Source organism: Mustelus asterias, unplaced genomic scaffold (genome assembly GCF_964213995.1).
Source record: "Mustelus asterias unplaced genomic scaffold, sMusAst1.hap1.1 HAP1_SCAFFOLD_671, whole genome shotgun sequence".
Classification (NCBI taxonomy): Eukaryota; Metazoa; Chordata; class Chondrichthyes; order Carcharhiniformes; family Triakidae; genus Mustelus; species Mustelus asterias.
In genome coordinates, this window is record NW_027590620.1 from 195,048 (window position 1) to 208,948 (window position 13,901).

At 46.3% G+C, this 13,901-nt stretch overlaps 1 protein-coding gene across 1 annotated transcript in view; it reads right to left on the minus strand.

Annotated features, from left to right (window-relative positions):
- Positions 1-267: 267 nt before the first annotated feature.
- Positions 268-13,901, minus strand: part of LOC144487245 (NACHT, LRR and PYD domains-containing protein 3-like) — a 31,279-nt gene continuing 17,645 nt past the window's right edge. Inside the window, exons 6-7 of the mRNA XM_078205329.1 lie at positions 7,235-7,402; positions 268-2,507 (exon numbers count right to left, since the gene is read on the minus strand). Coding sequence (XP_078061455.1) covers positions 2,369-2,507; positions 7,235-7,402 — 307 coding nt within the window. The 3' untranslated portion in view covers positions 268-2,368. The remainder of the gene's footprint in view (positions 2,508-7,234; positions 7,403-13,901) is intronic.

Sequence of the window (13,901 nt, forward strand, 5' to 3'; positions counted from 1 at the left end):
GCATTTAAGACAGAGGTAGTCACTTTCTTGATTGGTCAGGGGATCAAATGTTATGGGGGAAAGGCGGGAGAATGGGTTTGGAAACTTATCAGCTGTGATTAAATGGTGGAGTAGACTCGATGAGCAGAATAGCTGAATTCTGCTCCTGTATCTTATGGTCTTTTCAGTTTCACGCTCACTGTTAGCTACAATCTTTGCACTAGTCCCCCGCTCTTTATTAGCTTGTGTACGTATTAGTTTCAGCATTCCAATGATTCACAATTAGCATTTAACTAAATAACCAGTATGTATTTAATTGTAAATAACTACAGCTATACAGATGATAAAATTAGGAATATCCATTACAATTACAGAGCAGCAACATCTGTCATGGTAAAATAAACAGTTTGATAAATAATGGTAATATCTGACATCATGCATCTGTCCTGAGATCTTTGGGGTAATCCAAAATAAATCATATATTCAGAAATTAAATAAAGCTGAGGTGAGTGTGCGGGGACAGAGTGAAATTGTGAATTCTCGCTTTCGATGCTCTCGCTCTGCATCTGCTCAGTGAGATGGAAGGAACAAGGAAAGAGCAAACTGCATTTCCGAGGCTCCGATCCTGTGCAATGCTGCGCCAGTGTTCCTGTGTTGCTTTCATTCTAGGGATGTCGGTTTCAGAGGAAATGTTATCACTGTCGTCCAACTTCAATTTCATTTGGTGATGGGGTGCTGAGAATTCATTAACCGCTGTAATGCATGGGTTTGTGATGTGTTTCTGTGGGTGTATGGCTGCGTGTTGTGTGTATTTAACAGAGATTCTGTGTTTTTCTCTCTAAGTCTCTCTGTGTGTCAGTATGTGGATTTATATGTGAGTGTTCGAGAGGGTGTGTTTTTCTGTTCCTGTGAGCATATGTATAAGTTTGTCAGTGTGTGAATGAGTGTGTGGGTGTCAGTGTGTGCATCTGGAGGGATGTGTGTAGGATGTGCAGATGTGTGTATGTGTATGTCCGTGTGAGACAGTTTCCATGATTGTGTCTCTGTGCGAGTGTCTGTGTGAGATTATGCTTGTGATTGTGTGTTTTTACGTGGGGATGTCAGTGCCTGTGAGAGATTGAGATTATAAAACAGAAACGCATTCCATCTTTGGAACGGAATCACGTTAATCAACCTATGCATTTGAGATGTGAACAGTTCCAGAAATAATTGAAGCAACATTTACCGTGTGAATGTGTTGTGGGTTAAGGAATGGTCACCCTGCTTCAACACTGAAACTGTCCCAGATAAATATGTGGGAACTTTTGTTGAGGTTGATAATTGGCAGGGTAAACGGGAGGGGGGCGAGAGTGGAATGAGAGCATTTGGATTCCAACTGAGCTGCTCTCTGTCTCACCGAAACCTGTGGAATTGGAAAGCAAGAGTTGCAAAAGGGGAATAGTTTGTTTGGAAATTATTTTCTTTTCGAACACGGACAAAATGTGATTAAAGGTTGTAATTGTGTCTCAAAATGTTTGTATTTCCAATTTTCAAAGAATCAGTCTGTGAGATTGAGAGAATTATCTTGGAAACATTAAAAAAAAACTGATCCACTGTGTAAGATTAAAACTGACAATGTCTGACAGAGGAGTTACAGAGTGCAGCAGAGTTTACCCACTCCCATTCTGAATGGGATTAGTGTCTGATAACTGCACCAAATGTACACATTACAGTCTGAGATCATCCCCAACGACAACCTCCAGACAATATCTCCCATAGGGAATGAGGGAACAGAGTTCATGTACAGTGTCTGGTGATAAAAGGGTTAATTCACCAGCCGGGGTTCCTGCTGCAAACTCCAATCCCTGTCAATATTGTTCAATATTCACGCTGCAGAAACCGGGTCCCAGATGCAGACATGGGACTGACTGAACTTGTCTGAGGCTCACGAAGAACAGCCCCTGCAGTAGCTGGGTGCCACCAGCAGATGGTGGCATTGTGTCACTTTAATCACCAGATAGTGAAAGAGGTTTTGAGGAGAGGCTGGTGGAGCCTTTCATTCATTCACAGAGACAGAGAGGAAACTCTGACAAGATTGACCAATCTGCCCTCTGCTGGGTACTGTCAGAATCACACACACACTGTTCTCTCTCTGGAGAATGATCTCTGCTGCTCCATTTTGAAAGGAGGTTGAAGACTCTGTTGCTGAGAACACTGACAACACATTGCTGCTTAAACAATGGTTTGCAGCAATCTTTCCTCCAATGTGGAGACTAAAACTACAACAGTTTTCCAGCTGGGAAACCAGGTAAGCAGGGAAATCAGTGCCAGGCTGGAGGGGCTGATGGAATAGGGAGGGAGAGGGGCAGGAATGAAGGGTTTGGAAGGAGCTGTCGAAGATCTTCACAATTCAGGATTTCACTGTAACCGGTGGAGCAGCAATGTTTATAGATTGAAATGTCCACACTGTCACTCTCAGTCCCCGTCTGGATTCCCGCAGCGACTCCAGCTGTCTCTCTCCATTTGGACTGAACTGATTACCAAACAGCCTGAAACAGATTAAAGATGAAACAGGAAATAAACAGATTGAACAACAGAGTAAACAACAGGAGACTGGAGTTAATGGGACAAATCTTCTGGTCTCTGGATCGCCAGAGACCAGACACACATCCGAAGATGAGCATCGGGACCCTGTGGATGTCCTGACGCACTGATCTACCTGGGAATTGTCCCAGAGGTATTAACTACTACTGGGGAACTCCCCTGCTGCAGTTAGAGTCAGATACTTGGGACAGATCCACAAAGTTTACCTGGATAGTTACTCAGGTAATGTTAGACAGCTCACCACCTGGGCTAATACCTGAATAGCACGAGCGAGTCCCCCAATCACTTCCCACTGATCCCCATAGTCCACCTCCCACAATCTGACTAGACCCACTCATAGAGTCACAGAGGTTTACAGCATGGAAACAGGCCCAACTTGTCCATGCCACCCGCTTTTTAAAAAACCCTGAAACTAATCCCAATTACCCGCATTTGGCCCATATCCCTCTGGACCCATAGTGCCCATGTAACTGTCTAAATGCTTTTTGAAAGATAAAATTGTGCCCGCCTCTACTACTGCCTCTGGCAGCTTATTCCAGACACTCACCACCCTGTTTGTGAAAGAATTGTCCCTCTGGACACTTTTGTATCTCTCCCCTCTCAACTTAAACCTATGCCCTCTAGTTTTAGACTCCCCCACCTTTGGGAAAAGATATCAACCAACTAGCTGATCTAAGCCCCTCATTATTTTATAGACCTGAAAAGGTCACCCCTCAGCCTCCTACGCTCCAAGGAAAAAACTCCCAATCTATTAGCCTCTCCTTGTAACTCAACCCATCAAGTCCCAATAGCATCCTAGTAAATCTTTTCTGCACTCTTTCTAGTTTAATAATATCCTTTCTATAATAGGGTGACCAGAATTGCACACACAGTATTCCAAGTGCACCATTTTGTATCTCTCCCCTCTCATTTCATACATTAACAGTCACAGTCAGAGCATCTAATCAGTGTCCATGGACACATCAACTGCACTGCCCTCATCTACCTTCTTGGTTACCCCTTCAAAAAACTCAATCAGATTTGTGAACATGATTTTCCACTCACAAAGCCACGCTGACAGTCCCGAATCAGTTCTTGCATCTCTAAATGCCTGTAGATCCTGTCCCTCAAAATGCCTTCCAACAATTTACCCACCACAGATGTGAGGCTCACTGGCCTTTAGTTTCGAGGCTTTTCCCTGCAGCCCTTTTTAAACAAAGGCACAACATTTGCCACTCTCCAATCTTCAGGCAGTTCAACCGTGACTATCGATGATTTAAATATCTCGGCTAGGGGACCCGCAATTTCCTCCCTAGCCTCCCACAACGTCCTGGGATACACCTCATCAGGTCCCGGGGATTTATCGACTTTGATGCGCTTTGAAACTTCCAGCACCACCTCCTCTGTAATATGTACACTCCTCAAGACATCAATATTTATTTCCCTAAGTTCCCTAACATCCATGCTTTTCTCAACAGTAAATACTGATGAGAAATATTCATTTAGGATCTCACCCATCTCTTGTGGATCCACACATAGATTGCCTTGTTGATCCTAAAGAGCCCCTACTCTCTCCCTTGTTACTCTTTTGCCCTTTATGTATTTGTAGAAGCTGTTTGGATTCTCCTTTGCCTTATCTGCCAAAACAATCTTGTGTCCCCTTTTTGCCCTCCTGATTTCTCTCTGAACTCTACTCCTACACCCCCTATACTCTTCAAGAGATTCACTTGATCCCAGCTGCCTATGCACGTCATGTGCCTCTTTATTCCTCTTGAGCAGGGCCTCAATATCCCGAGTCATCCAGGGTTCCCGACTTCTGCCAGCCTTGCCCTTCACTCTAAGAGGAATGTGTTTACCCTGAACCCTGGTTAACACACTTTTGAAAGCGTGCCACTTACCAGACGTCCCTCTTCCTTCCCACAGACACCCCCAGTTAGCTTTTGAAAGTTCCTGCCTGATACCATCAAAATTGGCCTTGCCCCAATTTAGAATATTAACTTTTGGGACAGACCTATCATTCTCCATAGCTATCTTAAAACTAATAGACTTATGGTCACTAGTCCCAAAGTGATCCCTCACTCACATTTCTGTCACCTGCCCTTCCTTATTTCCCAAGAGGAGGTCAAGTTTTGCCCCCTCTCTAGTCGGGCCATCCACATATTGAATGAGAAATTCCTCCTGAAGACACTCAACTAATTTCTCTCCATCCAACCCTCTAATACTATGGCTGTCCCAGTCAATGTTGGGAAAATTAAAATCTCCGACTATTACAACCCTATTTTTCTTGGAGCTATCTGCAAACTCCTTACAAATTTGCTCCTCAATTTCCCGCTGACTATTTGGGGGCCTATAGTACAACCCTATCAAAGTGATTTCCCCCTTCTTATTTCTCAGTTCTACCCATATAGACTCAGTGGCCGAACCCTTGGATATTTCCCTTCTCAGTACGGCCGTGATGCTTTCCCTAATCAAAAGTGCAACTCTCTCTCCTCTGTTACCTCCTGTTCTATCTTTCCTATAGCATCTGTACCCTGGAACATTGAGCTGCCAGTCCTGTCCCTCCCTTAGCCATGTTTCAGTAATTGCTATAATATCCCAGTCCCACGTACCCATCAATGCACTGAGTTCATCTGCCTTACCCGTCAGGCCTCTTGCATTGAAATAAATGCAGTTTAATCTGGACTTCCCTTGCTGTCTGCTTTGCTTCTGTCTGATGTGTCTGGTACTAGGATTACTGACACTGCCTTTACTAATTTACGTGCTCTCTTTAACTTCCGTGCTGTCCTCAAACTTCTCTTCTGTCTCCCTCCTGCTTTGGATCCCACCCCCCTGCCAAACTAGTTTAAACGCTCCCGAGCTGCTCGAGCAAATCTCCTCGCCAGGATGTTAGTCCCCCTCCAGTTCAAATGTAACCCATCCCTCTTGAACAGATCAGCCCTTCCCCAGAAAAGATCCCAATGATCCAAAAATCTAAATCCCTGCCCCAGCTCTCAAGCCAGTCATTCATCTGCCTAATCCTCCTATTCCTACTCTCACTAGCACGTGGTACCGATAGTAGTCCTGAAATTACTACCTTCGAGGTCCTACACGTTAGCCTTCTGCCTAACTCTCTATATTCACATTTCAGGATCTCATCCCTTTTCCTATTTATGTCGTTTGCTCTTTGCCCGACCCTGTCCCACAGCAGAACCAGCTGTGGTGTCACAGGCCTGGCTACTGCTGGTATCTTCCCCTGACAGGCTATCACTCCCGTAAATCATCTCTACCTCCGCTCCAGCACTTGAACAACTCTGACTAAACCTCCCAACTTGGCCTCATCCGTCCCACCCTCTCCTGACCTGACATAGAAACATGGAAGATAGGAGCAGGAGGAGGCCATTTGGCCCTTTAAGCCTACTTCACCATCCATCACAATCATGGCTGATCGTCCAACTCAAAAGCCGAATCCTGCTTTCTCCCCATAATCTCTGATCCTGTTCGCCCCAAGTGCTATATGCAGCCGCCTCTTGAATACATTCTTGACTATATCTCTGACTTAAACTGATTACTCAAGAACCAACCCCAACCCACTACTCTCCAAAGCTATAAACCAATCCCAACACCCGACCACGCAACCAAATCTAACTAGACACCCAACAACATTACCAACTCCCAGCCACCATCCAAACTGCTGATTAACCCTCCAACCCAACACAATACAACTCGACCACCCTCCCGACGCCCAGAACTAATCCTTGAACCTCTCCTCAGCTCCCTGATGAACCATTCATCCAGCGACACACCAACCCATTCACTCCCACAATCAACTAACACTTATGGAGCTCCCCAGGGTCACTGTGCTGTAAATAGGGTGTGCTCGCTCGACCGCGACTCCACTCTGCTCTGATGGAGCTCCCCGGGGTCACTGTGCTGTAAATAAGGTGTGCTCGCTCTACCGTGAGTCCACTCTGCTCTGATGGAGATCGCCGGGGTCACTGTGCTGTAAATAAGGTGTGCTCGCTCTACCGTGACTCCACTCTGCTCTGATGGAGCTCCCCGGGGTCACTGTGCTGTAAATAAGGTGTGCTCGCTCTACCGCGACTCCACTCTCCTCTGATGGAGCTCCCCAGGGTCACTGTGCTGTAAATAGGGTGTGCTCGCTCTACCGTGAGTCCACTCTGCTCTGATGGAGATCGCCGGGGTCACTGCTGTAAATAGGGTGCGTGCTCTCTCTTCCTTGACTCTAGTCTGCTCTGATGGAGCTCCCCGGGGTCACTGTGCTGTAAATAAGGTGTGCTCGCTCTACCGTGAGTCCACTCTGCTCTGATGGAGCTCCCCGGGGTCACTGTGCTGTAAATAGGGTTTGTGCTCTCTCTTCCCTGACTCTGCTCTGATGGAGCTCCCCGGGGTCACTGTGCTGTAAATAGGGTGTGTGCTCTCTCTTCCCTGACTCTGCTCTGATGGAGCTCCCCGGGGTCACTGTGCTGTAAATAGGGTTTGTGCTCTCTCTTCCCTGACTCTGCTCTGGTGGAGCTCCCGGTGTCGCTGTGCTGAAGATTCTGGGAGAAATATGCAGCAGTTTCAGGTTGGGAGGATTTTCACACATAGCGCCAATCTGCTTACCACCGCCGCTGCTTGGAAGATTCAGGCCCATTTATATTTTAAATCCATTTATATTTTAATTGTTACACTAAAAATTAACACAAACACTCACCAGATCCCCTCCAGACTCCTGCAGGTCAGTATGAGGCGGCGAAGAGCAGGGACAGATTGATCTGTGAAGGAGTTTGATTCCAGGTTCAGAATCCTCAGGGTCTGGTTTGTACTGAGAGCGGAGGCGAGATCCTCAGCACAAGAATCTGTGAGAGTGTTCTTATGCAGACTGGAGACCAGAGAGAGGAATAACAGGAATCAGGCTCAATCCCCAGTGTTTTAAATAATACTGTTAATAGCAATAATAATGTATTGTATGAGACATTCCAAAAACACAACCTGCATTTCTGTAGAATGAGGAAATACTCAATGCTGAAAATGAAATATAAATAAACTGGAAATGCTCAGCAGGTAGGTATTTGTGAAGCAAGCTAAGTATTTGTGAAGAGAGAAACAGGGGTAAAGTTTGAGCTTCCATTGGAACTGGGAACGGGCAGTGAATTGACAGGTTTGAAGTGACAGCGGTGGGTGGCTGGGGAAGAAACAAAGAAAGGACAAACTGGAATTACAGGAGTGATTAAATGATAAAAATGATGATGGGACAGGACCATAAATCACAGGATCCCCATGTCCTTACTCGGAGTGGCTCAGGAGGGACATGGGATGGTCAGTGGTTTGGGAATGCAGTTTGTGGTGAGGTTGAAGATTATGGCTGTGATTTTACCAGAAGCTCTGAAGTCCCAGGATGGGGATTGGAAATGGGTGGTGTGTCCGTGTGGGCAGGATAGGCAGAGTTATGAAGGTGATATTGTCAGAGGCGGACAATTAACGGCTGGCAGGCAGGGGGAGCTGCCCACTGAGGCAGCCTGGGCAGGGGGCAGTCCCGGTTCAGGCAATGCTGGCACCATCTCCAAAGGCAGCCAACAGGACGTTCAAACACTGCAGCTCTGGAGGGAGCAGCGAGGGAGCTCTGCTTATTGAATGAGGGGCTGAAATGTCAGAAAGCAGAACAAGGCTTGCCCCCCGACCCCTTCCCCTCCCTAGAGGGGCTCCACCCGGCTGCTCAGGCTCAGAGGGAGGTCCTGTTCCCTCAGGATGGGAGGAGATTATCCCATCGGTACAAGCCAGTCTGGATGGAGATTGCTGGGAGGTGAGCAGGTTTCAGACCCGTGGTTACAGAGTGGAAAAGGATCAATGTCCTGATGTGTTCTGTCACGGTGAGTGCAGCACAGCCTGATATGTGAATAAGGATGAGGGGGAAATTGTGGAAAGAACATCTCCACCCAGACACTGGCAATGCAAAGGACTTGCAGAATCTCACTGGCCGTGCTGTCTGGAGACAATACACATCTCTGTAACCTGTGCTTAATGCTGCCTTCTCTCACATTATCTGTCTCTTGAAGACCTGGTTGGCTGTAGGGATTCGCATTCTAATCAGTATTCTGTAACTTGATTTTGTGTCTCTGTGTCCTGTTTGAGAGCAGATTTCCACTCCATCTGACGAAGGAGCAGCGCTCCGAAAGCTAATGGTATTTGCTACCAAATAAACCTGTTGGACTTTAACCTGGTGTTAAAACTCTTACAATGCAAAGGCAGCAGCATTGACTGTCAGAGACATGTCCCTTAGGCTGGCACCAGCATAGGCTCGAGCAGGGCTGACCAACATATTCACTGGGCAAACACATGGCAATGTTTTTCTCACTCAAGGGGCCGATGAGTAAATTTCAGAATGATACAGTTTGGCACAGCAGAAATTTCAATGAAAAACTGAACTGAGAAATGAAAAGAAAAACTTGCTGAGCACAATAATGAGTAATAATTAAAGATGATTATTAGTGTTTAATCCTCATCAATCACTAATTGTTTCTCTCCCACATTTGCTGCGGATTGGCTCGAAAACCTATCAGCAGCAAACATGGGAAAGAAACGGGATGTGATTGGAGGAGCAGCTCCATGCAGATTCTTCCATTCAAACTGAACTGTGTGACTGAGATTCTGGAAACTCGCTCCGGGGGCCGCATTGAGGGGCTTCGAGGGTCACATTCGCCCCTTGGTCCACACGTTGGACAACCCTGGGATACTGCATGTGTTTGATGAGTAACAATTTATGTGTTTGGAAAGAGAGCAAACATCATCAGGGAATGAGTGAAGAAGAGTGGAGACATCCAGGTCTTGCCATCCTTACGCCAATGGAAGACGAAGTGCTGGATCAGGAAGGCCTGGGGGCAGAGTGGGTAATTACTGCTGGTGAGATGGGTTGAGTGGGTGGCCTAATGAATGGGCACAGGAGAGCGTCTGGTGAGGACAAAGCATGGAGCTTGTTTATCCTTCACTGGTCACAGAGATCAGTCTGAAGGACGTATTGGGATAAGAACAAAATACCTCGGAGCAGCAGAAGGTCATTCAGCCCCTCGAGCATACTCCATCACAGCTGATCTAATTATAGTCTCAATTCTTTTCCCCGTAACCCTTGATTCGCTTCTCAATCCAAAATCATTCTTAACTCAGCCTTGAATATATTCAATGACTCTGCCGCCACTAGTCTCCAGGGAAGAGAATTCCACTGACCAGCCACCATCTAAAAAAATAAATTTCTCCTCATCTCAGTCTTGAGGGACTGACAATTACATTTTAAAAGCTGTCCCCTTGCTCTGGTCTCTCTTACAAGAAGAAACAGCCTCTCAGCAACCACCCTGTCTCATCCCCTCAATGCGATCACCTTTTAATCTTCTGAACATTCATAGATATTGCTCCAATCTGCTCAAATTTCCCTCGTAAAATAAACCCCTCCATCCCAGGAATCAGCCGAGTGAACTTTCTCTGAACTGGTTCCAATACAATTCTATCCTTTTTTAAGTAAAGAGCTCAACATTGTACACATTACTCCAGTTGTGGAGCCTCCCTGAGCCTCTCCACATCCCCTTGAAACATCTTTGCATCCTCCTCACAATTCAGATTTTCACCTAGTTTTCCATTATTCGCAAATTTGGAAATATTATATTTGATCCCCACATCCATGTCATTCATGTAGATTCTGAATAGCTGAAACCCAAACACTGATCCCTGCCGTACTCCACTAGTTAGAGGCTGTCAACCCAAAAATAACCCATTTATTCCAACTCCTTGTTTCTGTCCACTAACCCGTTCTGAATCCATGCTGGTATATTCCTCCCAATCTCATGTGCTCCAATTTTCTTTCATAACCTCTTGTTTGTGAATCATGCAACTATAGAATCCCTAGTGTAGGAATCGTCATTCGGCCCATCGAGACACACTGACAGAGTAACTTACCAAGGTCCGCTCCCCATAACCTCACAAATTTACTCGGGCTAATCCACCTAAGCTACACATGTTGGGACACTAAGGGCCATTTTACCATGGCCACTCCATCTACCATGCATATCTTTGGGAGTGTGGGAGGAAACCGGAGCACCCAGAGGAAACACACGCAGACACGGGGAGAATGTAGAAACTCCACACAGTCACCCAAGGCTGGAATTGAACCCGGGCCCCTGGCTGGGATGCAACAATGTTAACCAATGTGTCACCGTGCCAGCCTTTCATGAATCCATGTTAGCCCTGTCTAATCCTGCCATTAATTTCTAAGTGTTCTGTTATCTCTTCCTTCATTACAGATTACTATAGGATTTCCATACCATTAATGTCAGACTAATAGATCTGCAGTTGCCCGGTTTCCCGTAACCCACATATTTACGCCGCTAATCCACCTAAACTACACATCTTGGACACTAACGGGCAATTTAGCATGGCCAATCCACCTAACCTACACAGTTTTTTTGGACTATGGGAGGAAACAGGCGCAGCCGAAGGAAACCCACACAGACACTGGGAGAACGTGAAAACTCCACAGTCGCCCAAACCTGGAATGAATCCGGGAATCTGACTCTGTGAGGCAGCAGTGCCAACCCCAGTGCCACATCTTCGCTTAATCTAATACACTCCTTGAATTAGCAACGGCTGGAACACTTCTGCTGCTCTTCTCCAAATAAAAGGAATCTATTTTTGTTGGAAACGCCACACATTTGCACATCACCATGTCTAAAGCAGCTTGTTTTGTGTTTGGCACTGGAACGTGCTTCTCCAAGAAATTGCTTGAATACATGCTGTGAACGAATCTTCTATTCAACTTTTGACAATCTGAGTGATTTATACAGTAAATGGAAGAAGCCACAGGAGCATTGACCTCCAGAGGGATCTGTGTGTACAAGTCTACAGATCCCTGAAAGTGGCAACACAGGTGGATGAGTTGGTCAAGAAGGCAGACAGCATGCTTGTCTTCATCGACCGGGGCATCGAGTATAAAAGTTGTCAAGTTATGTTACAGCTGTATGAAACTTCAGTTGGCCACATTTGAATATTGCTTGCAGTTCCGTTCGCGACACTCCCAGAATGATGTGGATGCTTTGGAGAGGGTGCAAGGAAGGTTTACCAGAATGTTGCCTGGTCAAGGACGTTAGGTTATGAGGAGATGTTGTATAAACACAGATTCTTTCACTACAAAAAGGGAGGCTGAGGGGTGACCGGATGGAGGTGTCCACAATTATGAGAAGCATCAATATGGTGGATAGTCAGAGACTTTTCTCCAGGGTGGAATGGTCAACTACAAGAGGGCACAGGTTGAAGGTGAGAGGAGCAAAGTTTCGAGGGTGGTGTGTGGGGTAAGTTTTCACCCAGAGGGTGGTGGGTGCCTGGAAGGCACTGCCAATGGAGGTGGCAGAAGCAGGCACGTTTCCAATGTCCAAGGTGCATCTTGGTAGACACATGAACAAGAGACAAACAGAGGAATAGAAACCGCAAATTGGCAGTAGGTTCTGGGTCTGAATAAGCGTTAGGAGGCGCCACAGGCTTGGTGAGCTGAAGGGCCTGTTACTGTGAACATAGAACATAGAACAGTACAGCACAGAACAGGCCCTTCGGCCCACGATGTTGTGCCGACCTTCATCTGAAACCAAGATCAAGCTATCCCACTCCCTACCATCCTGGTGTGCTCCATGTGCCTATCCAATAACCGCTTAAATGTTCCTAAAGTGTCTGACTCCACTATCACTGCAGGCAGTCCATTCCACACCACAACCACTCTCTGCGTGAAGAACCTACCTCTGATATCCTTCCTATATCTCCCACCATGAACCCTATAGTTATGCCCCCTTGTAATAGCTCCATCCACCCGAGGAAATAGTCTTTGAACGTTCACTCGATCTATCCCCTTCATCATTTTATAAACCTCTATTAAGTCTCCCCTCAATCTCCTCCGCTCCAGAGAGAACAGCCCCAGCTCCCTCAACCTTTCCTCATAAGACCGACACTCCAAACCAGGCAGCATCCTGGTAAATCTCCTCTGCACTCTTTCCAGCGCTTCCACATTCTTCTTATAGTGAGGTGACCAGAACTGCACGCAATATTCCAAATGCGGTCTCACCAAGGTCCTGTACAGTTGCAGCATAACCCCACGGCTCTTAAACTCCAACCCCCTGTTAATAAAAGCTAACACACTGTATGCCTTCTTCACAGCTCTATCCACTTGAGTGGCAACCTTTAGAGATCTGTGGATATGGACCCCAAGATCTCTCTGTTCCTCCACAGTCTTCAGAACCCTACCTTTGACCCTGTAATCCACATTTAAATTAGTCCTACCAAAATGAATCACCTCACATTTATCAGGGTTAAACTCCATTTGCCATTTTTCAGCCCAGCTTTGCATCCTATCTATGTCTCTTTGCAGCCTACAACAGCCCTCCACCTCATCCACTACTCCACCAATCTTTGTGTCATCAGCAAATTTACTGATCCACCCTTCAGCCCCCTCCTCTCAGTCATTAATAAAAATCACAAAGAGCAGAGGACCAAGCACCGATCCCTGCGGCACTCCGCTAGCAACCTGCCTCCAGTCCGAAAATTTTCCATCCACCACCACCCTCTGTCTTCGATCAGATAGCCAGTTACCTATCCAATCGGCCAACTTTCCCTCTATCCCACACCTCCTTACTTTCATCATAAGCCGACCATGGGGGACCTTATCAAACGCCTTACTAAAATCCATGTATATGACATCAACCGCCCTACCTTCATCAACACACCTAGTTACCTCCTCAAAAAATTCTATCAAATTTGTGAGGCACGATTTGCCCTTCACAAATCCGTGCTGACTATCCCGGATTAATCCGCATCTTTCTAAATGGTCGTAAATCCCATCCCTAAGGACCTTTTCCATCAATTTACCAACCACCGAAGTCAGACTAACCGGTCTATAATTACCAGGGTCATTTCTATTCCCTTTCTTAAACAGAGGAACAACATTTGCCACTCTCCAGTCCTCTGGCACCATCCCCGTGGACAGCGAGGACCCAAAGATCAAAGCCAAAGGCTCTGCAATCTCATCCCTCGCCTCCCAAAGAATCCTAGGATACATTTCATCAGGCCCAGGGGACTTATCGACCTTCAGTTTATTCAAAACTGCCAATACATCCTCCCTCCGAACATCTATTTCCTCCAGCCTATTAGCCTGTAACACCTTCTCTTCCTGAAAAACATGGCCCCTCTCCTTGGTGAACACTGAAGAAAAGTATTCATTCATCACCTCGCCTATCTCTACTGATTCCATACACAAGTTCCCACCACTGTCCTTGACCGGCCCTAACCCCACCCTGGTCATTCTTTTATTCCTCACATAAGAGTAAAAAGCCTTGGGGTTTTCCTTGATCCGACCC